The 21,213-nt window shown below is 46.1% G+C and overlaps 1 protein-coding gene across 13 annotated transcripts in view; it reads right to left on the bottom strand.

The window, feature by feature from the left end:
- The window catches only part of NAV2 (neuron navigator 2), a 712,574-nt gene that overhangs the window by 206,247 nt on the left and 485,114 nt on the right, over positions 1-21,213 (bottom strand). For 9 of the 13 annotated variants that reach the window (XM_082747350.1, XM_082747349.1, XM_082747355.1 and 6 more), the window contains exons 5-7: positions 17,018-17,276; positions 12,235-12,303; positions 3,424-3,590 (exon numbers count right to left, since the gene is read on the bottom strand). In XM_082747350.1, the coding sequence (XP_082603476.1) occupies positions 3,424-3,590; positions 12,235-12,303; positions 17,018-17,276 (495 nt within the window). The remainder of the gene's footprint in view (positions 1-3,423; positions 3,591-12,234; positions 12,304-17,017; positions 17,277-21,213) is intronic. The other 4 variants (XM_082747353.1, XM_082747358.1, XM_082747361.1 and 1 more) reach the window with 1 other exon arrangement.

Raw genomic sequence — 21,213 nt, 5'->3', positions numbered from 1 at the left:
TTCTCATTGTGAACTGTTTTATATATCTATTACTTTTCTTCTGTTTCACATCTCAGTTGACTGAACAGTGTAATCAGAACTAAATTTTAAAATTTGGTCATGGCAGGAGGGTATCTGCCTCTTTGGGTCTGATTTTAAGGGGACTCTCTTAGTATTTCCTCACAAAAAATTAAGTGTTCCCAGGCTCTGGAAAATTCGCCTGTTATAATGGGTGAATTTTTACTCCCCTTTATCCTTTCGAAAAAATCAGGACTCAGTGTTGAAATATTTTCTCCTTTATTGACCGAATACTGAATTTCTCACTCTCCTTACTGTGATTAGATCAGTTCCTAGAAGGAGAATTCTGGCCCCATGGATGACATATACAACTGTGTGAATTGGTTTACCTGAGAGTGAGGTACCAGCACACGATGCTATCAGGGCCTGCCTGCCTCACAAGAAAGCTTCTAGAAGGACAGGTCATGAGATCATATCATGGACTTTAACTCACCAGAAAGCAGTCCACACCTCGCACCGCAGCACCAGCCACACTGAGTTCCAATCTATCTGCTTACTAGTGAGCCTCTCTGCAAGACTTCTCAGGATGAAGGATGCTATCTCAGGCTACCTTATGCACCCAAGAACCTGTGTTGCCTCCCACATGGCCGGGTGGTGGAGCTACTTCTCTCTGCACATACTGTATGTGGCTTGGATCCGGCTACTTCATAAGCTGCCATAGAGATCAGATTCAGTGGAGGACATAGGGTCAGTGAGCAAGGAGGAGGAAGTACAAAAACCTCTGAAGGTAAAGTCGCATTGTCCCTTTACCTCAGGATGGTGGGAAAGCGCTGATATAAAATATACCCAGGTCTGCCCCACATAGGCTTTACCTAAACTCTCCAGGATGGGAAAGGGGAAACAAAAGCACCCTTTGGTGCACCTGGAACCCCAATCAGTTATTTTTAATCATTCCAAAAGCAAATCCTCAGTGGATTTTGTGAGAGTCATAGCTCACAAAATATTTTCACACTACCTCACTCGATCCTTGTCATAGACCTCCCAGGGGACAGAACAGAGCCAGAGTTCAAATCCAGGCATCAAATCTCAATACGAATTCCAGGGCTCAATTACAGGGAGGGCAAGTGACCCAATCTCAGTTAGCCTCCTTTACCTGTAGAACTAGGTTAATAATAGTTACCACACAGGATGTTTGTGAAGATCAAGTAACACGGTGACGATCAAAGTCCCTGGCAAATACTACCTCTCAGTAAATAAGTCTGACTTCTCTTTCTTCCTATCCCACAGTCCGTCCCTGGGGCAATGCCACCATTAGAATTTGCAGCCGCCATCCTTTGACAGGCGTGTGGCTCTCTGGCTGCTCTGGGCATACATGGCAGTCCGTGCCCATGACAGGAGGAGACTGGTGGCCGTCCCAGCACAGCTGGCCCGCAAGTGGTGGGCTGCCTGAGTGGCCCTGCCTCTGTGGGAGGCTCTGGGACAACATTCCAGCTGTCAACCCTTCATCCTCCCCTACCTGTTCTAACCATGAAGAACTTCTCTTTCTTTTCTCAATCTTTTGGATATTGGTCTCACATCCATCCTTCAGATGTTTTTTAAGACATTCTCTCCAGGTGACCACGGCACAAGGATGGAATGGCCCGGCAGAGGGCTCTGGGCAGGGTGCCTCCCAGATCCTCTTAGCTCCCCTCTCTTACTCAACCTGCCCATCTCCAGAGTTCAATGGGCAAGGCTTTGAGCATTTCTTTTCTGCTTGCAGGAAAAGCATAGTATTATTAATAATGGTTCTGGAACCAAGGTGCGTGGGTTCAGATCTAACTCCACCTCTCACCGTCTCTGATGTGGCTCAGCAAGTATTCAACCTCCCTTTGCCCAAGTCTCATCCCTTATAAGATGGGGATAACAACATAGTTTGTTGGGGGAGTCAATGAGGCCCATAGTAGATAATCTGTAAAATGTATCTCTTATTTATTTATATAAAAAACACCTTTCTATATAGATTGTGTGTGTGTGTGTGTGTGTGTGTGTGTGTGTGTGTGTGTGTGAATGTATTGTGAAATCAGTTCCAGAAGAATATATAAAGGACGGTTTATATTAGCATCCTTCAGGGAGCATGCAAAGGAGAACTTTTGATATGTACTTGTACCATTTTATAAGCACATGTTATTTTTGCAATTTAAACACACTTTAAAAAAGGAACACACTTCTGAAAAGAACACATATTTGAAAAGAACACACTTTTGAAAAGAACACACTTAGGTATGGTTGTAGAAGAGAAAGGGAGGGGAGGCGAAGAGGGGGAACGGAGAAGAAGAAAAATGATCTTCTTCAGGCAGAAGCCAAGGCTGGATCACAAAGCATCTTGACTGGCTAAGACATCCTACTTCTAGTTGCAGAGTTTCCAGAGCCCTGTAGGTAAAACCTTCTGCCATATATATATCAGCCATACAAATTTCTCAAATATTCTAGCTGGGGGTAGGGCAGAAACCCAGCTCCACTGAACCAAATCAACCTGGGCTGGAGAGGTAGGTCAGGGAGGCTCTGACCTCGTTCACAGTGGGAAGGCTGACCAGACTCTTGGAGCACTTTAAGGAGTGAGAGGCAGCCCCCTTGGGTCTCGGGAGAGTAACGGGGCACGTCTAGGACAAATCCTATCAGACAGACAATGCTTACAAGAGATCTGAATGTGTTCTGCGAAGAAGTTTATACCCCTTTGCCTGGGAGGAATGAAGGAGGGCTCTGCCTCTTACCATAGAATCTTCTATGCTGATTCCTTTCCCCAGTGTCCCACAGGACACAGACTGGAGCAAGCAAAGGTTTGTTCACTACCTTCTGGGCAACAGCCCCCACAACGCTACTCACCTTTCCCCCCATCCTAAAATCTCAGGGCTATGTATAGCAAAAAGTCTTATCTTCTTTTGATAAAAGTTACATCACCAGAACACAAGAATAATGTTGCATATTCTTTTATGTAGTCAAGGTATTCATTTGGCCAACCCACATGTCTTTTCGAAGGGTGAAATGCCCCTTCTATTTAACTTCCTTCATAATCACTTTTGATGGGTAAAAATCTAATCAGTTTACACAATGCATCCTCCAAGAAGCTTGCATTTCTAGAAAACGATCTACCATATATAACATGTTCTATGAAAGTTTATTTTCAAATTGTAGATGCTGTATCACTTCTCTCCATGGTCAGATATCTTCTGGGCCCTCACTGAAACAAACACATGTATTTCTGCTAGCAACTAAAAACGTATTTCCCTCACCTTCTTAATGCCTCTGCTAACAAAGTTCCTGCCAGCCAGTATGTCCTGTAGTCTGTCTTATTTATAACCCGTTCCCAACCCTGACCAAACTCACCAAAAGGAACTGGATCTGCTGTAAAGGAAGATGTCAAAAAGGATCCTCAAGAAGTTGACTTACCTTTCTCATGGCTGTTTGGTGGTGGTGGTGGAAGCGGGGAGGTGACAGGCTTGGACTTGTCATAGTTGTTAAAGCTCTGGCTGCGTCGGTTGTTAGCAGTGGCTGACCCTCCACGTGTTTTGGCTTCACTGCCTGCAGCGGATACCCTTGCAGTGGGACCTGGAAGTCTAAAATCCAAGAGCAACAGAAGGATGGATTCAGTCTCAGGGGAATGGCAGTGTCTCAGAAGAAAGAACTGCAATCATGCAGGAGGTAAATGAACCATTCAAGACATTGGGTCTGTGGAGGTTTGCCAATCAAAATATTTAGTGGAATCACTACAAACACCTAGGCTACTAATGACCGCAGCAAAGTCCACCAGCAAAACTTGAGTTTGCCTTTGAGCAAAGGCAAATTCTGAAGGAAAAGTAAATGAATATGTTTGCTGATTAAAAATACAAAGTTCATCTTCCTTATTCTCTTGGATGAGTAATTTTACTTTTCAGTGGGGCCAAACCATGTCAACTCTAATTCTATGAAGTGTGGAACATACAGGTCAATTAAGACTCTAAAGTGTTTACCTTATTATGTGTGCATTAATACCTACCTTTGGTTTGTCATATGTTTGTCATAATCCGGGGTTGCAGGGTCAAGAACATGATGTAATTCATAATGGTCAGAAAAAGACTTGCTAGCACTCAGAACCCAATACAACTACAATGAGAAAACTTATGGCCTGGGTGGAAACATGTGTTAAGACATGTATTCTTCCTCAACACCTGACAACTTGTCTCCATAGGCATTATTTAGAGGCTGAAGGCCAGCTTCTCTGCACAGTAGATGGATAAAATAATATGTTCTTTCTGTAAAACCAGCAGGAATCCATTAACCTAAACACACACATACATGTTCTCTTTAAATGAAATACCCCTATTGGGGTAATTTGGGAAATAAAGCTAGCAGACATCTTTGTAATACGTCTCAAGATATTATGGCCTCCTCCCCCAAGAGTTAAGGTTAAGTCTCCCCAGATCAGGAACTTGGGTTCAGAGACTACAAAGCAGGCTGTTTCTAATCATTAAAAGTTGAAAGATAAATAAATAATGAAATAGTTCTATCTTTCAGTTAAAACCTACTTAACTGTGTTTAAAAGCCACTGGAACCTCTGCTGACTAGCATTAGATCTAGTGATAAGTCTGAACTTTCAACTCATAAAGCTTTCAACTTTCTCTTCCCATGCAAATCTGTAAGCACCAAAGAGGTCTGTAGTCTGGAAGCATTTTACATATAAGCAGGCAATCGCTTTAAACTTTTCTTGCTGGCTGAGCAAGAAAGATGGTTGTAGAATAAACAGAGAACATGAGCTAGTGTGAGAGCACTGTAAAATTTATACAGTTAAGAAGAAGGTGGCCCAATTCCCTGACTGGGAACTAGGCGAGAAGGAACAGAGTGAGTTCTTCCCAACCAAGTGGCAGAGGGAAGTGCACTTTCCTCCAAATCCTGGGGGGATTTGCCCCTCTGTTAATTTACCCCATCTTGTTTGGAGAAGATATTCACCCTATAAAGACAGGCACAGAGTGGGGTACAAAACCAGCAAAGCCTTGGTCTATATTTGAATACAAGATGTGGCCAGCACAACTGGATAAGGAGGCCTAGGAATGGGATCTTGGTACATCTTGGTTCTGCTTCCAGTACAAACAGCATCCAGTGAGGCTTCCAAGTCATTTTTAGCGAAGGACTGACAATTAATGGTAGGGATTCTGCAGGTGCAGACGTGGAGTCCTTTGGGCTGGACTCCTCTAACCCAGCTATAGTCTACAGGAGTCCTTATGCCCACAAACAGGCCTGGAAAAGCATTATAGCCTTGTTCCAAGATAATGTCACAGCAATTGTATGAAGTGGTACAGGGTAAAGGGCCATAGCATTCTACTTCAGAGGGGGCTTGCAAGGAGTAGGGAGGCAAAAAGCAACAGGAAAGGAAAAGATATATTCCCTTCGCAGAGCTGCTGAAGAGCCCCCACTGTCCTGACCCAGGGCTGGACCACAAATTTTTCAGGGCAGTCAGGGCCATTAGAGAAAGAAGATTGATCAAAGCATCAGATGGAATGAGTATAACCTTGAATTGCGTAGGCAGTCTAGTCCTCTATGAGGCCGTGTGGAATAATGGATAAAATATGGGCTTTTTCCATACACATGACAGTAGACCAGTGTTATAATCTCTCCAAGATTCATGTTCCATATCAGATAACTTTGGAATAATAATAAACTATCCAATAGGATAGTTGTTCATTTGGAATGGGGTTTAATGTCTGGCCTATTATAAGTACTTAATGCATGTGAGTTCCCCTTCTCATCCTCTCTGCTAAGCATGAATTCATAAATGAATTCGGCATTATAATAAAGGAAAGATGCTTTGGTACAAAAAAAACAATCAAAATAATGGGAGGAAATCGATGGATCTAGATGAAAGTATCAGAAGAAAGAGGACAAAAATCAACATAAGAAAGTCTGAGATCTACATTTTCAAAGAGGCAAGCCAGGTTTTGGCAGATGGTACTCATTTCCCTAAGAAATGTTCCAGAAGAGAAATTGCTTCATCCAACTATCTGTGATGGAGACCTTATACTTAGGGTACCTCTGAGCCATCTGTAGGCCCCAGCCCCCAGAGTGAAACATTCCTGGTCTTGGATCAACTAAGCCAGTTCTGGTTTCCCATGGGTGGTCATCATCAGATTCTCTGCACTGAGTCAGGACCGAGAGCTGCACCTCTGATGGGAGCCGCATAGCCTTCAAGTGGCTGCAGGGTTGTGCCCAATTTCCTAGGACATGGAGAAGGAGCTCTTGAAGGCCTTGGAGGCTGATATGAAAAGGAATGGTCAGCACATATTTAGGCATCAAAAGCCACCCCCAAGTTCAAGCCAATTCATGTCACCTTCTACTTCCATCACTGTTACACCTTAGTCAGGACAGCTCCTTGAACTTGACCAAATGGAAAGACTAGGTAGAGACCAAGTAACTTCTTCCAAGTTTCAGAAAGTGTCTAGATGCTTTAAAACATGGGTTCTGGGGGCGCCTGGGTGGCTCAGTGGGTTATAGCCTCTGCCTTCTGCTCAGGTCATGATCCCAGGGACCTGGGATCGAGCCCCGCATCAGGCTCTCTGCTCAGCGGGGAGCCTGCTTCCTCCTCTCTCTCTGCCTGCCTCTCCACCTACTTGTGATCTCTGCCTGTCAAATAAATAAATAAAATCTTTAAAAAACAAAAAAAAAAAACATGGGTTCTGTTGTGAATGGGCTTGAGTAATTGCTTGCTCCAAAGCAAGCCCCCCACCAACCCTCTGAAATTTTCAGCAAAGTGCACCTACCATACAAAGGCCATGAATGAACGTGTGGTGGGTAGGATGTAAGGAAAAAGGCTTGTTTGGATCGACCCCTGAGGGAACCAAAATATTCTCTGGGATAGTGAGTCAATCCCCCTGATTTAATTCAGAGTGAATTATAAGATTTCAAATGTAGCATTTCAAAGACAAAGGTGACCATGAGGACCTAAAGTACATGAGCAATCATGGGGAAGGCAACGGGTTTTCTGAAAACTGAAGAAGAGTTTTCTATGGTCCGAATGTTTATGTCCCCCCACCCCAAATTCCTATGTGGAAATCCTAATGCCCAGTGTGATCTCATTAGGAGGCGGGCCCTGTGGGAGATGATTGGGAGATGATAATGTCATTACACAGAACCCTCAAGAATGATATTAACACCCTTATAAAACATGGTGCAGAATACTAGCTGGCCTCTTCCACCCTATGAGGACAGAGTGAGAAGTCAGCCATCTGCCACCTGGAAGGTAGTGCTCACCAGAACCCAACTAGGCTGGCATCCTGATCTTGGACTTCCAGCTTTGAGAAATGTGGACAATAAATTTCTGTTGTTTATCAGCCACTGAGTCTGTGGTATTTTACTACAGCAGGTCAGACAGAAGGAGGGTTCTTGTTCTTAAGAGGCTGACTGATCCCAGATGACATCTAAATTACATATGTATTGATAAAAGAATATACAAAGGTCAGAAGTAATTCAGAGAAGGAAAATGATAATCTTGGAAGTTGGTGGGATGGCCAGGGAAGGTCCCAAATAGGTGGGACCCCAGAGGAAGATGTGGCGCATGGAACAGAAATGTGAGTGGAGGGCAAGAGGGTACGGAGTCAGGATGAAAGGCAGAGGTCTCCTGAAGAGGAAGGAAGGGCTGATGTGTACTGGGGAGTGGGGGATAGGTTGGGAGGAAATGAGGCTGGAGAAACAGGCAGGGCACCAGTAGAGAAGTCCTTGTGTGCCACAATATGAATCTGGACATTGTCCTGGCCTCCAGCAGTGAGGCATTTGTTAGGGAGGCTGGGAGCAGAGCTAGAGCAGAAAAGGAGAGTATCCTCTGGTTCACAGTAACACAGACCCAGCTCACATTCCCAAGTTCATTACTGTTAACATCTTCGAGCATCACCAGAACTGCTATCAAGTCCCAGCCTGGAAACAGTTGCTACCTGTACGTAAGCATCCCTCTTCTCAGGAGAGTTGGGTCTCGCTCATGTAGACCAGCAGCGAGAGGGGAGCATGTCAAGTCAATCCTGCATCATTTATGGTGCCAGAATGTTCCAAGGACTCCTTTGCCAGAACAACTCTACTTCCCAAGATCATTCCATGTTCCAAACATAGTTACAAAATGACAGAGGGCACAGATGGGTTCTTTGAAACATACACATGTTGCTTTTCCAAAAAAAAAAAAAAAAAAAAAAAGTAAATTTAAAGGAAGTGGTGTTAAAAAGAGGCAGAAGAGAAACCCCACTGCTGTTGGAGCCATGGCTGATTTCGTCAACATGTTCAGAGCCAAGCAGGCAGGGTGGTAAGTAGTCATTGCTGGCACATAACCTGTGAGTGCATCCCAGCTCCACATGCTGTGCATGCTGATGGGAAGAAAGGCCTTCTTCCCCGCAAAGCCTCTTGAAATGGAGAAGATGGCCCTCCCAGGAAGGATGGCAGCTCGTGCGCACATGTTTGGGATCTCAGGTGGAAGGTGTGATCAGAGATGCTTTTTTTTAGCCAGAGGAGATCATTAAATGCTAAATCTCTCATCTCCATGGCCTCTGCTTTTCAGCAGCTAGACAAAGAGGACAGAAGCATGAGCCCCACTGCTTCCTCACCATAAGGTGGTCATGTAGATCAACTCCGTGGGGCTCTGCTAGAGGTTCTAGTTGTTCTGGCCCAGATCAACCCGAAACACCAACGTCACTGCATCTGCTGGTTATGGTGCACTCATTATGGGCCAGAGATAAAAGGGTTGGGATGAGTTTACTTGATCCACATTACACTGAATGAGGCAGTGAGGAAACACGGGCTCCTGGAGAATAAATCATCTGCCCAGGTGACGTGGTGAATGGTGAAGAGGGGCTTTCAGGAGGTTTGACTAGCCGCACTCACAGCCGCCAAGCCTCCATGTCTCTGCAGATGGACTATTCCTATGAACCTGGCACCCGCCGGTCTTGCCAAGGGACAATAATCGTAGTCGAAGGCAGAAATTTATGGAAAACCTCCATCCCTGTGCTGATTCCCCCATAAGCCTCTTCCCTGCATCCAGACTCCTGGGTGAGGCTTCCCACCCTGTTGGATACCCCTGGTGTCTCTCGAGGTGTTTGACTCCACCAGGTGTTCAGCAATGTTTGCACTTGAGTGAGATCTATTTCCTGAGCTCTGGGAGAGGTGCCTTGCTCCATCAGCAGGTGTGAGGCTATTTCTTTTGGCTGCTAACATTATGGCTCCATTTGGTGATGCCTGGATCAGCTAAAATGCTTATCAGAATTGTGTTCAAAACTGGGGGTGGGGGGGAGGGAAGGGGGTAAGGGAGGGTAAGGAGGATTATTAGTCAAATAATGAAACAAAGAACATCCTTTCATTAGCCTCATCAGAGACAAAAATGTATCCAAAAGAAACTCTAGGTGGGGGGATGTGACCCTGAAAGAAAGCCAGACCTTGGCTTTCAGTCAGCATGGAAGCCATATACCCAGCACACCCTGGGGGAGGGGCAGACACGGCCTCACCCTTCAGTCCTTCCTCTCTTCCCACTGCCTCCTTTCACCATCCGGGACTGATAACAAATCATCCCGCAGTGGCCATGTGCCTCAAGCAGATATTTCCCCAGCAAGCTCCTGTTTGCTTTATCTTCTAGAACAGAGCACAGCGTGGGAACAAACACTGGATTTCAGGTTCCCTCCAAGCTCATTCCCCTCCTTTCCTTTTGTCCGTGAAAGAATTTCAATCTACAGTGGAACTGGAGGATAGGAAATGGAGCATCTCATGCACACGCCCTCAAAAGAACGGCACTTAAGAACGGGGAAACTCATTTCCCATAAATGTCTGATTTACGGATTATGGAAACATCTCCTGACCGATGCACATCTGCCAGAATTCCTCTCCATCCTTAAACTGATGAACATACTGCTTGGACTCTGGCTGGACCCTCACATGTCCCCTTGCACTCCTGGTCCATCAATACAGCACACCCCAGGGGTGCCTGGGTGGCTCAGTGGGTTAAGCCTCTGCCTTCTGCTTAGGTCATGGTCTCGGGGTCCTAGGATCCAGCCCCACACTGGGCTCTCTGCTCAGTGGGGAGACTGCTTCCCTTTCTCTCTGCTGGTCTCTCTGCCTACTTGTGATCTCTCTATGTCAAATAAATAAATAAATAAATATCTTAAAAAAAAAAATACAGCACACCCCAAATCCTCAATAGGCTCACTTGCTTCTTGCTCTGGCATGTGTTTCCCAAATTGCAATTCCTCTGCTATTCCCAAATAAACTCAATTTGAGTTTGGTAATTTGAGCTTGCCTCAGTTTACCTCCTTATTTAGGTTGACACCTATGTAGGTACATCTGCATCACACTCAAAAACTGGGAACCCCATTTGCCAGGGCAGTCGGTGTCCGAGTTGGACCCTGTGTTACTTTTCAGGGAAAGCAGGTACTCTCTAGTATGCTGTTATGACCTGGGTGTTTATGTCCTCCTCATTCCTGCCCCAATTCATGTGTCATAACCCTAAACCCCGGGTGATGGTATCTGGAAATGGGGCTCACGGGAGGGAATTAGGTCATGAGGTTAAAGACTTCATGATGGGATTGGTGCTTTAGAACAAGAGAATGAATGGGGCTTGCTTCCTCTTGTGCTGCTCTCTATGTGTGGACAGCAAGAACACGGCTACTGAAAACCAGGAACAGGGCTCTCATTAGAACCTGACTGAATGTCATCCTGACCTGGAACTTCCCAGCCTCCAGAACTGTAAGGAAAACATTTCTGCTGTTTAAGTCACCTGGTTTACGGTGATTTGTTCTAGCACCCCAAACTGACAAAGACACAAGATTATGAGAAGCACTGATGAATGTGGGTTCCCTCCTGTCCCCAGGAAACAAGTGAGTGTAGTATCTGGACTTGGTCTACAGAGAGGTCACTGCCCTGTGGCTTCTTGCCAACAGCCAGGCAGATCCCCAAGTTGGGTCTCCCGATGTGTAACCCTTCAGAAAAGGAAAAAAAGGCTCTGGCTAGAAAAAGGACCTAGAGGTTGACGGAGTGGGGCAGCAGGCTGACATTCAGAACGTATTTGCCACACAAATACAGATACAAATGCAGTGAGGGTCTCCCTTTAGCTTTAAGTGAGAATTCAATGAAAAGTAAATGAAGCAATTCCACCCCAGCATTGGGTTCTGTTGGGATGTTACAAGTGGAGGCAAAAGACGGAGGGTAATGTCTGAAATCAAAGATTTTTAAAAGCAGCCTTGACAACCCCCTAAGTACCAGATTTCGGGGGAGGAGAAAGAGAGGTGTGTAACACAGTGGTTAAGGTGAGGGTTCTAGATTAAGATACCGGGGCTCAAATCCTGCTTTTATGTACTTTCTGTGTCGCCTTGGGTAACTTACCTAACTTCCTCGATTTTAATTTTCTCATCTGTAAAATGGGGACAATCATGACCTGCCATATGAAGACTGACGTGAGGATTCAATAAGAGAATGCATTCAAACTGGTGCATAACGAACATTCAAAAATGTTAGTTCTTGCTACGTTTAAAAGAACAGTGGATCCCAAAGACATGACCGGCAATTTCCCATACCCTGGAACGGGTCCTCCTACGAGGCCGTAGATGCAAAACTCTGTGTCAAGAGAACTAGTTAGTAGGCAAGGCTGATTTTTATTTTTAGGAGACTGAGGCAATCTCTCCAAGGTATAAAAGAGCATCCAGAAACGAAAATGAGACAGAGCTGCCTTGCTGCTTTGTCTCCTCCCACCAGTGGGAGTCATGCTTCCATTCTCTAGAATTCAAAAGAAAACCAATCCCACATTAGTAATTTTAGCAAAAACAGCAACAATAAAAAGCACCACACACACACACACAAAAGGGATGCAGGTGAGGTGGGATCAGGGCCAGGCCAGAGCAGGGAGCCAAGCTCATCATAAAACAACTACAAAATCCACCTAGAAACTTACCTCTCCCTAAATCAAAAAGGATTTTGATGAGTGAACAAAGGCCAACTCAAAGAAATGCAGAAGCAGTATGTACAGCTTCATCTCACACAGGCTCTGACACACACACACATACTCCTTTTCAATGATGTCTTCCCCCCCCCACCCCGCCCCGCCCCAGACACTCAAAACTCTCCCACATTGGGTCATTAGCCAAAGCATGTTTGGTTTGCTCAAACCGCAAACACGAAACAGGGAGAGGGACTGAAAGGAAACTTAGCCAGAGCAAAGGGATCAATGAGTTGGGTTGAAACCATGCTTTGCAGGACACAGAAAAATCTAACCTAGAAATCTTTTTCTGACCCAGAGTGAAGCGGATGATTTTGCTTTGAGATGAGTCCTTGGATGACGCACTGCATGATGGGAAAGAAAAACAGTAGAAGAGATGAGTGAGGGGAGGGAAGATACGTTAGACACACACACCACTAACAGGAGTAGGTAACAGTGGGGATGGCTGGTTCGCCCTTTGCCCACTTTCCCTACAATACACAGCCTTCCTTCCGGCTCTAACGCTTCTGATGTGACAAAATGCCAATGTGAAGAAATTACTATCAAGATTATCTAAGATCTTCTGTGATTTCTTTTCTTTCTTTTTTTTTTTTAAATGCCAAATATCTTTTCTGCTACTTGGGACATAAGGCTTCTTCTTCCCCTCAGAAGACACCAAAGTGAGGGGTGTCTGACAAGTAAACAAACTTTATACTTTTCTAAGAGTATCTAAATGTTTCTGTTTCACATACTTGCTCTACCAGCGTGTTTTTCAGGTAAATGTGCCATAAAATGTTGACCCAAAACAAGGGTATAGATGTTTTGCTGCTCTTGGGAAGATTCACTCTCAGTGGTATAGAAATGCTCATTTAAGGGGTGTCTGGGTGGCGCAGTTGGTTAAGCATCTGACTCTTGGCTTCAGCTCAGGTTGTGATCTCAGGATCATGGGATCAAGACCCACATCAGATTCCATGCTCAGCTCCGAATCTGCTTAAGATTCTCTCTCTCCTTCTCCTTCTGCCCCTCCCCACTGAGCCTGCTTTCTCTCTCAAATAAATAAGTAAATCTCTCTCTCTCTCTCTCTCTTTTTTTTTTATAAAGAAATCTTCATTTAAAGACTTCTGAGCTTGCTAAGTTCTAGGGTTTGGATGAAAAATCTGTACATGTCGGGGTGCCTAGGTGGCTCAGTGGGTTAAGCCTCTGCCTTTGGCTCAGGTCATAATCTCAGGGTCCTGGGGTGAAGCCGCACATTGGGCTCTTTGCTCAGTGGGGAGCCTGCTTCTCTCTCTCTGGCTGCCTCTTTGCCTACGTGTAATCTTTCTCTGTCAAATAAATAAATAAAATCATTTAAAAAAATCTGTACATGTGAGGAAACTTGATTGAGTTTAATAGAAAGGTAAACGTACTGCCTTTTAAAAGGTAGAAATATTTATCTTTCTTGTATCCATACACCCCATACCATGTTCATCCTATACCGACCTGTGTATTTCAACACATATTCTTTGGAACACTATGCAGCAGTCTCAGGTGAGAAAGACAATGTTGGTGTTACTAGACTCTGGAAGTAAAGGAAGAGAGAAGAGAGAATACAGAAGAAGAAAAGAAATGAAGCAATTACCAGGATTTTTCCTGACCAGTTGAATATTAGTAATACATATGGTAGACATAGATGGAAAGGAAAATGAGTCTTGGGGACTGGGCTCCTCTCCTGGACTCTGCACTGGCAAGGAATTTCAGGAGCTAAAATGTGGATCAAGTTCTTGGCCTCACACGGATTAATGAGAAGAGCTGAAGGGAAGAGGTAAACGTGAGTCTCCATTGGGCCATCATGGAGGAGTTGCTCGGATTCCCTCATGCCAGCAGCTCAAATGGCCTTTGCCAGCTTCCACGACTCCTTTCTTAACAAATTTCATGGAAAAGCTGCCAGGTTTTAGCATTTCCTATCCCAAGAGGTGCAGTGTTTAGGCATGTTTGTATCTGGCACAGTTCTAACAGGGGACTGGAACTTGGCGTTCCGGGCTTGCGCCAACATTTGTCACCAATGATCAAGCATCCAAACCATTACCCTTGGGGCTCTGGTTACCAAAGACAAAATGTGGGATAGAAATACAATGGAACTAAGCCAGTGTTGCCATTTTACTATTCTTAAATCTATAGCCAGAGTGTAAGCATGGGATATTAGATCCCTAGAACTTGAGGATATGATCATCCTTTGGAAGTAAAATTAGAATCAGTATATAATGTGGGAAACCATTCACCTGTGGAACTAACCCAATCTGGGCCAGATAAAGGATGAGGGAGGACATAGAGCTACTCCAAAGGCCAATCCATGTCATCACAGTACTGAGTCAGGGGGCCATGATGGTTAAGAATCACTCTGGAATAAATGGATCCTGGCTTAAGTAAGTTTGGCTCTTCTTTAGGTAAAGCCTTTATTAACAGTAGAATGTTTCTTCTTACTGGGAGATGGGTGTCCTGACTGGAACATCTGGTTTTCTTAAGAAAACATACGCCTTCCACTGGAGTGGGTGCCTCGGGCTAGCATAGCTTAGTGACACAAGCCCGGCGTTGCTCAACATATGTTTCTTGTATGCAGTGAGAAGATCTACAAAGTAAGTTCTGAGGCTAAGTTGGAGGAATGCTTTCTACCACCCCTTCTGAAGATTCACAGTGCACACGTGCTCTTCTCTCAGGCTCCCTCGCCTCCATAAATAGCACAATTTACCACTGCTCACATCAGGAATCTAGGCTTTATCTGTGATGCTCTCCCTCACTCTAGCCTGTCCATCGATTCGCAGCTCTGTTGGCTCACCCTCGTGAAGTGGTCCATCCACAGATCTGCTCCACCCCTTGGTCCAAGCACCGTCCCCTGGAGGACGACAGGAGCCTCTTACCTGGGGTCCTTCCTTCCATCTCTAGGCTTCCTAGTCTTATTATCCAGAGAGAAGCTAAGAAGATTTTTTTAACTCTAAATAAGATCAAGTCTCTCTTCTGCTCAAGAACCCCCAGTGGCTTCCTGCTACCTATAAAATGAAATGCAAACTCTTTCCCCAGTTTAGCTAGCACTCTGTGATTGGACCTCAGGGTCACGGCACTAGGCTACTGCAGGGACCACCAGTCATACTATCTTCCATGTAGATGGAGGCTTTGCTTTGCTTGTTATATTGTCCAACTCCCCTCACCCACTGAGCTCCAGCCACACCAGCCTTCTTTCTGGTCCTCCAACCTGTCACGCTGTCTCTTACACCACAGGGCCTTTGTACCAGCTGCAACCTCTGGCTGATCTATTCTACACCTAAACTTCACATGGCTTGCTCCATGTCATCCCTATCTCTACTCTGGTGTCATAGTCCCAGAGACAATCTCCTAGCAGTCCAACCTAAATTATCAACCTAATCCTTCTGAATCCCATCCTCTTATTGTAGTAGCACTATCTGATAGTTCTCTTCCCTATTTTCCTGCCTCCTCTAGGAAAATCCAAAGAGTAGGCACATTAGTGGTCTCATTCATCTTTGAACCCCAAGTGCCTAGAACAGTGCCTGGCACACAGAAGGCATCCAAACACTAACTAAACAAATGAATGCATTTTTGGCAGATTCAAGGAGCTGAGTAGACCCGTAGTAACAGTTCTAACAACTCAACCCAGATTATTTACCAACTTTTCCCCTTATGGAGCCCTTCTCCTGCAAGTTACCATCCCGGGAATAAGCACCCTGTAGAATACAGTGTGGGCAATGAGATCCTGGTCATTCAATCACCCAGGGCCATCAGGGACCTCTGATCAGAGGATGGCTCGCCCTCAGGGGGTTCTTCAGGTCAGGTGCAGGGGCTCGCTGCCTGGCTCTCTGTGCCTCATTACTAGTCCAGGCATTTCTACTTGTCTATAAATTTCCATAATGTAAATTGGATATAATTAGATAATTAATGAGGGGATTTACAACACATCCATCACTGCTGGTTTTAACACCATCACAAGTGGGAAGTAGCACTTCTCAGGGGAAGGAAAAAGCAGTAAACATCTATAAGGCACCTGTTTTGTCTGGAACTGTTCTGTGCTTTGTCCAACTATGACGGGCTGCTAAGGGTACAAACGTGTGCAAGAAACCCTATAGTTATGAACACTGGTGCTTTGCGGGGACTGGAAAGCAAAAGTCATTACTCTGCAGCACATGTTAAGTGAAACCAAGCAATCAATTTAATTAGTGACATTTAGATGATTTGCTAACTAAAGGTTTACAGCTTTAAACAATTACTGTGGACTTTTCTCTAGAATTTTACTATAAGTCAAAAATCTTCTAGCTCCAAATCCCCGTTCTTCCCCGTCCGCCATTAAAACAAATGTTCTACAAGGCGATCTTCTGCAGAGTCGTTGAGGAGTGCAACTTTTCCCAGTGTAACCCAGTAGGTGGTAAGCACCCTGACCCTGTGCTTGCATATCATCCTACACCGAGAGCTCCACTGGCAGGCATCAGCCCCCCGGGTACGTGAGCAACACTCACACCCTAATCTTACAAAACAGAGGACCACAGCTGAGGCCGCTAACCACTCTCACAAGGTTAACAAAACCCGGTCCCCGGCCCTCTCTGGGAAGGCGGCTGCCCCCTTCCTTGCTAAGCATTGCCCATCTTTCTTCTGTGCTCTAGATATTTCTCTTCTGGTGCAGCAGAGGCATCTACAGCAGGAATTCTGCCTCCACTAAGCAGAATGAGTCACGCATAGAACACCGAACACCCAGCTTACAGGCAAACATGCAAAACCAGTCTGAAGTCTATTTTCGGGGCTGTTCATTGCCTAGGAGCATGTGCAACACAGGCCAGAGCTAGGCAAGAGCAGCTCATTAGCTCTGGCTGCTGGCCAGTCCAACCTCTAAAAGTGCACATCTCCGCCAGGCACAGGAGGCAGCCCCGCCACATCCGGTCCAAGGTCAGGCTAATCCCCCCACTACCAGTAGTCTTCAGCACAGAAGGGGCCCAAAGGAGAACATTCCCGGCCTCAGCTGCAGTGGGGCGGGGGGTGGTGGAGGGTGGGGGAAGGGCACCCTGGGGACCATGGAGTCACAGGGCAGCAGGGAGCCCCCACCTGGACTGCATCTCGGCTTGCGCTTTTGACTGCTGATGTGTCGCCGGCTGGAGAGGCTGGCCCGGGGCTTGGGGGGTGGCCGGCCCCTGTAGCTGAGGGCTGCCAGCCTGGCACTGGGAGGGGGCCCCGGCCGCCTGGGCCACGGCGGGCGGTGGCGGCGCAGAGAGATGCTGCTTCTGGGGCTGCTGCTGCTGCTGCTTGTAGCGGGAGAGGCTGAAGAAGAGGCCTAGGATGGCCTTGAGGTTGCCATTCCTGATTTCTGCAAGACAAGAAGAAAGAGATGCTTTTAGACAGAGAGTCCCAGCTTGGGAGCCCTTTCTCGCTCATGGGTTTCATTTCTCCAGGACAGGACAGGTTTCCTCAACACTTCCCCGGGGATCCCCGTCGTGGGGGGGGGGGGGGGAGTCAGGCCTCGGCCACAAAGAAATTAGCTGCTTCTCCCCGACTGGGATTAGAGCGGATACACGAGGCAAGTTACAACTGGATGTCTGGCAGGTGCCAGGAGGAAATTCTCAGCAAGGACACGACCAGAAAAAGTCAGACTCCTGAGCAAGACCGTGCTTGTTCTCAGGCAAAGCAACCAATCCGGGACAGAGGTGCTCCCCAAGCGCTGAGGGGAGACTCGCTGGTCTCCACTTGGCAGCTCGGCCCAGTCCATGCTCTGTGCCCCCAGCCACTTTCGTGCACGCCAAGGGATCCCCACCCCACTCAGAAATCCTCACTCCGTTCGACCCAAATCATCCTTCTCTCAGACACATGGCTCTGTGTCTCCCTTGTCTACTAAATCACTCATTTGGGATGGGTGTGGGGATCGGCCATAGGGGACTTGCTTTCATAAAGAACTCACACAAAATTCTGTATTTAAAAAAAAAAAAAAAAAACAGAACAGAGTGAGGGTAAGAAAATTTTTATTCCAAACACAATTTTTTAGCTGTTAAAATGCATTTGCCTCAAGGCATGCATAAAAAGCTGCTGAGAAGGAATAAAATATTTATTCACAGGCAGAGGCTATGGATCGAGGGTGTTTCTCCTTGGGGAATCCCTTCTTTTATGTTCTTTTAACACCAGATGCAATGGCCGGGGCCTGAACCGATTCTGAGGGTAAAGTAATAGGGCCACCCAGCCCGAGGGACAGGAAGAAGGAATCTTGGGGGCTCCCTCTGCTTTGCTTCTATCAGAGGCTGAATTTCCTTCTCTGAACTGGCGAGGGGGTTAGAAGGAGTGGGGTGGAGGAAGGGGCACATCCCCTGTGTGGGGAATGCACACATCCAGGTTAGCCCTGGGGCCGGGAAGAGACAGGACCCTTGCAGGGCAGAGGGTATGAATGGGATCCTTTCAGAAACAAATCCCATTCCCTGCAGGCCTGCCAGTGTCCTGGGCGTGATCCGAGCAGGCCAGGCTGAATGACTGCCCCAAGAAATGGAGATCACAACTGACAACACAATGTGGCTCTCTGCACTTCACTGGCAATACCGACACAGCTTTTCCATCACACAAGGTTGTCCTACAGATGCAGTCAGAGCCTATCTGTGCAAGCGCACTGTGAACAGTGAAGGCCTTCTCTGGACCTGGTTGCTAATAACCACCCCCCTCCCGAATCCTGGATGAGATTCCCATACAGGTCTGGGCTCGTGCTTTAGAAACAGTTTTTACTGGGGTCATCTTGGGACTTATCATGCAAATCATGATGCTTCTGAGAGTGAAAGAGGGGAGCTTTTAATTAGGCCAGGGGGTCAGGTATAAGCTAGGACTGGCCTGGGCAAAGGAGGATGCTTATAAACCTTCTTGTGCAATCTGGGGAGCAGAGAAAGCCCCATAGAGCTGGCGGAGACCCCCAGGTTCTGGAGGTCATTCAGCTGGCAAGCAGGTTAGCACCTGTTAAAGAACCTGGGGAACCATTTGCCGCCTCAAAATTAAAGTCACGGGAGGGAGAAAGTAGGGCTAATCATGGGGATTGGCAAAATCTATGCAAGATTTATTTTTAGTACCTTTGATCATTACCAGGTTACACAGTTTATAAGAACAAGGACTACCACTAATTAGTATGTATCAGGTTAAGCTCTTAATAAGCATGATCTCATTCAATCCCTACAATCTGGGAAGTGAGTGTTAACGTCCCTCTTGTACAGAAAAACAGCATCTCAGAATGGTTTTAGGACCTCTCCAAGGAAATACATTACGGAGCTGGGATTTGGGATTTGAATCTAGGTTTTTCCCTCTCAAAGCCTGGTCTCTCCACACTGTGTAGCTTGGCTTTACTTGTCTACCCATCATGTGTGGTAAATTTAAAAGCACAAGCAGATAATGTTTTATTTATTAAGCTAGCTGGTGGGCATATAAGTATTCCTTATCCTTCTGTAAGTATTCTATGATTATGGAATGTTTGGCACATTCCAGAATACATTTTTTAGAACCACGTAAGAACAACAAAGAAGGGAGGAACTATAAAGATTCAGCACACGCAGGGGCGGACGGGTTGTTCCCTGCGAGAGGCAAGCATGTCCACATCAGCATCTCCTGGAAGGCCAGTCCAACCCAGGGCAAAAAGAGACAGCTTTGTCGTATTCTCTACCCACTGCGGTTGCTGAGTCCCTTACTGTTCATAACTCAGCATCAGTTCCTAAGCATTGCTTTCTCTGTCAAAAAAATAGTCTTCCCACACATATACTTCTTCTTGGCAGGGGGGGATTTTCATGATAAAGATCACTGATTTTTTGAGCCAGAAAGACCCGGGTTTGAATCTCGAAAGTTCATCATTTATAGACTGAATTTTCAGAAGACTCAACCTCTTGGGGCCTCCGTTTCCTTCTTTAAAACGGGCATATGCCAAACTGCACCTTTCCCACAGGCTTGTTACGAGAATTAAGTGACCACTGAATGAGAAAATGCGTGCCAAGCACCCAGGACGCTGCCTGACTCGACTTCCCATTTTGGTTCAGAAAATACGGCCCCTCTACCTACAGCCTCCTCAGAACTCACCACAGGGCTCTATCCCTAATGGAAGACTAAGAAGCTGCCCATTCCCCCTGCTCTTTCCCCCTGAGGCCACAGGTACAGGCATGGAGAAGGAAATTAACCAGGAATGATCTCATATTAGACAAAAGACAATGGGGAACTTCCGATTTGGGTTTTTTTGGTTTGAGAAAGAAAGCCCTCACATGCATGTGCCTGCTGGGACGGGGGAAGGGAGAGGGAGAGAGAGAATCTGAAGCTGACTATCCACGCCCGGCAAGGAGCCTGACACAGGGCTTGAACTTACAACCTTAAGGTCACAACTTGAGCCAAAATCAAGAGATGGGACACCTAACCACCCAAGTGGTCCCCATTTCTCTTTTAAACAGCTTTACCCAGGGGCAATTTGTATCCAGAAAATTAAGTGGGTTATGATTTTCAGTCACTTCAGTGAATTGTCTGTCACCTTTGCCTATTCCCATCACCCTAAACAGAGTCCTCTGGCTCATCCACAGTCAGTCCCCAAACCCATTCCCAGGCAATGTCGAATCTGCTTCCTGTTTCTACAAGCTTTGTCTCTTCTGGACACTTCCTGGAAGGGGAGCCATGTAATATGTAGTCTTTTGCATGTGGCTTCTTCCATGGAACATGTTTTTAAATGACCCACATTAGAGCATTTGTCATTAGTTTCGTTCTCCGCATTGCTGAGTAACCCCCAGTTGCATGGACAGACCACATCTTCCAGGCCCGCTCCCCAGGTGGTGATGTCTGGACTGTTCCCTTTTCTTCGCAGAGCACAAAAACTGGAGAGGTGCAGATGCTCTGTTTGGGGTTGGAAGCCACAAAGTTTTTTGCCATGGGTGGTCTACAACAGACAGTACCCAAAATAGCTGGAATTGTGTTCTCCCCACATTTCCGAGGGGAGTGTGTCTGCATTCCACGAGGCCTGGTAAGCGGGCAGCACCGACCAGCAAACGACACAATCCATCGGCCCACAAAAAAATGTTTCCCTCATGACATTTCCCAAAATTTGGAAAAAGAGTATCATTTTGTGTTGGATCAGCTGTCCTCATTCTAGAATTCTAGAGAAAGGAAAAAACCACAGATCTAGCTAGAATGGACTCTACACTAGCTAGCTGGTGTCTACCTCTGCCTGAGAACCCTGATGGCATTTCTGTTTGTGGCCACACCCACGTCCGCTGGATGGGCTACAGCAGTCATTTTTCCATTCCCAATAAATTCAG

This window comes from Mustela nivalis, assembly GCF_964662115.1.
Source record: "Mustela nivalis genome assembly, chromosome: 9".
NCBI lineage: Eukaryota > Metazoa > Chordata > Mammalia > Carnivora > Mustelidae > Mustela > Mustela nivalis.
The sequence above is the reverse complement of the archived record's forward strand: the minus strand, read 5'-3'. Positions and strand labels throughout refer to the sequence as shown.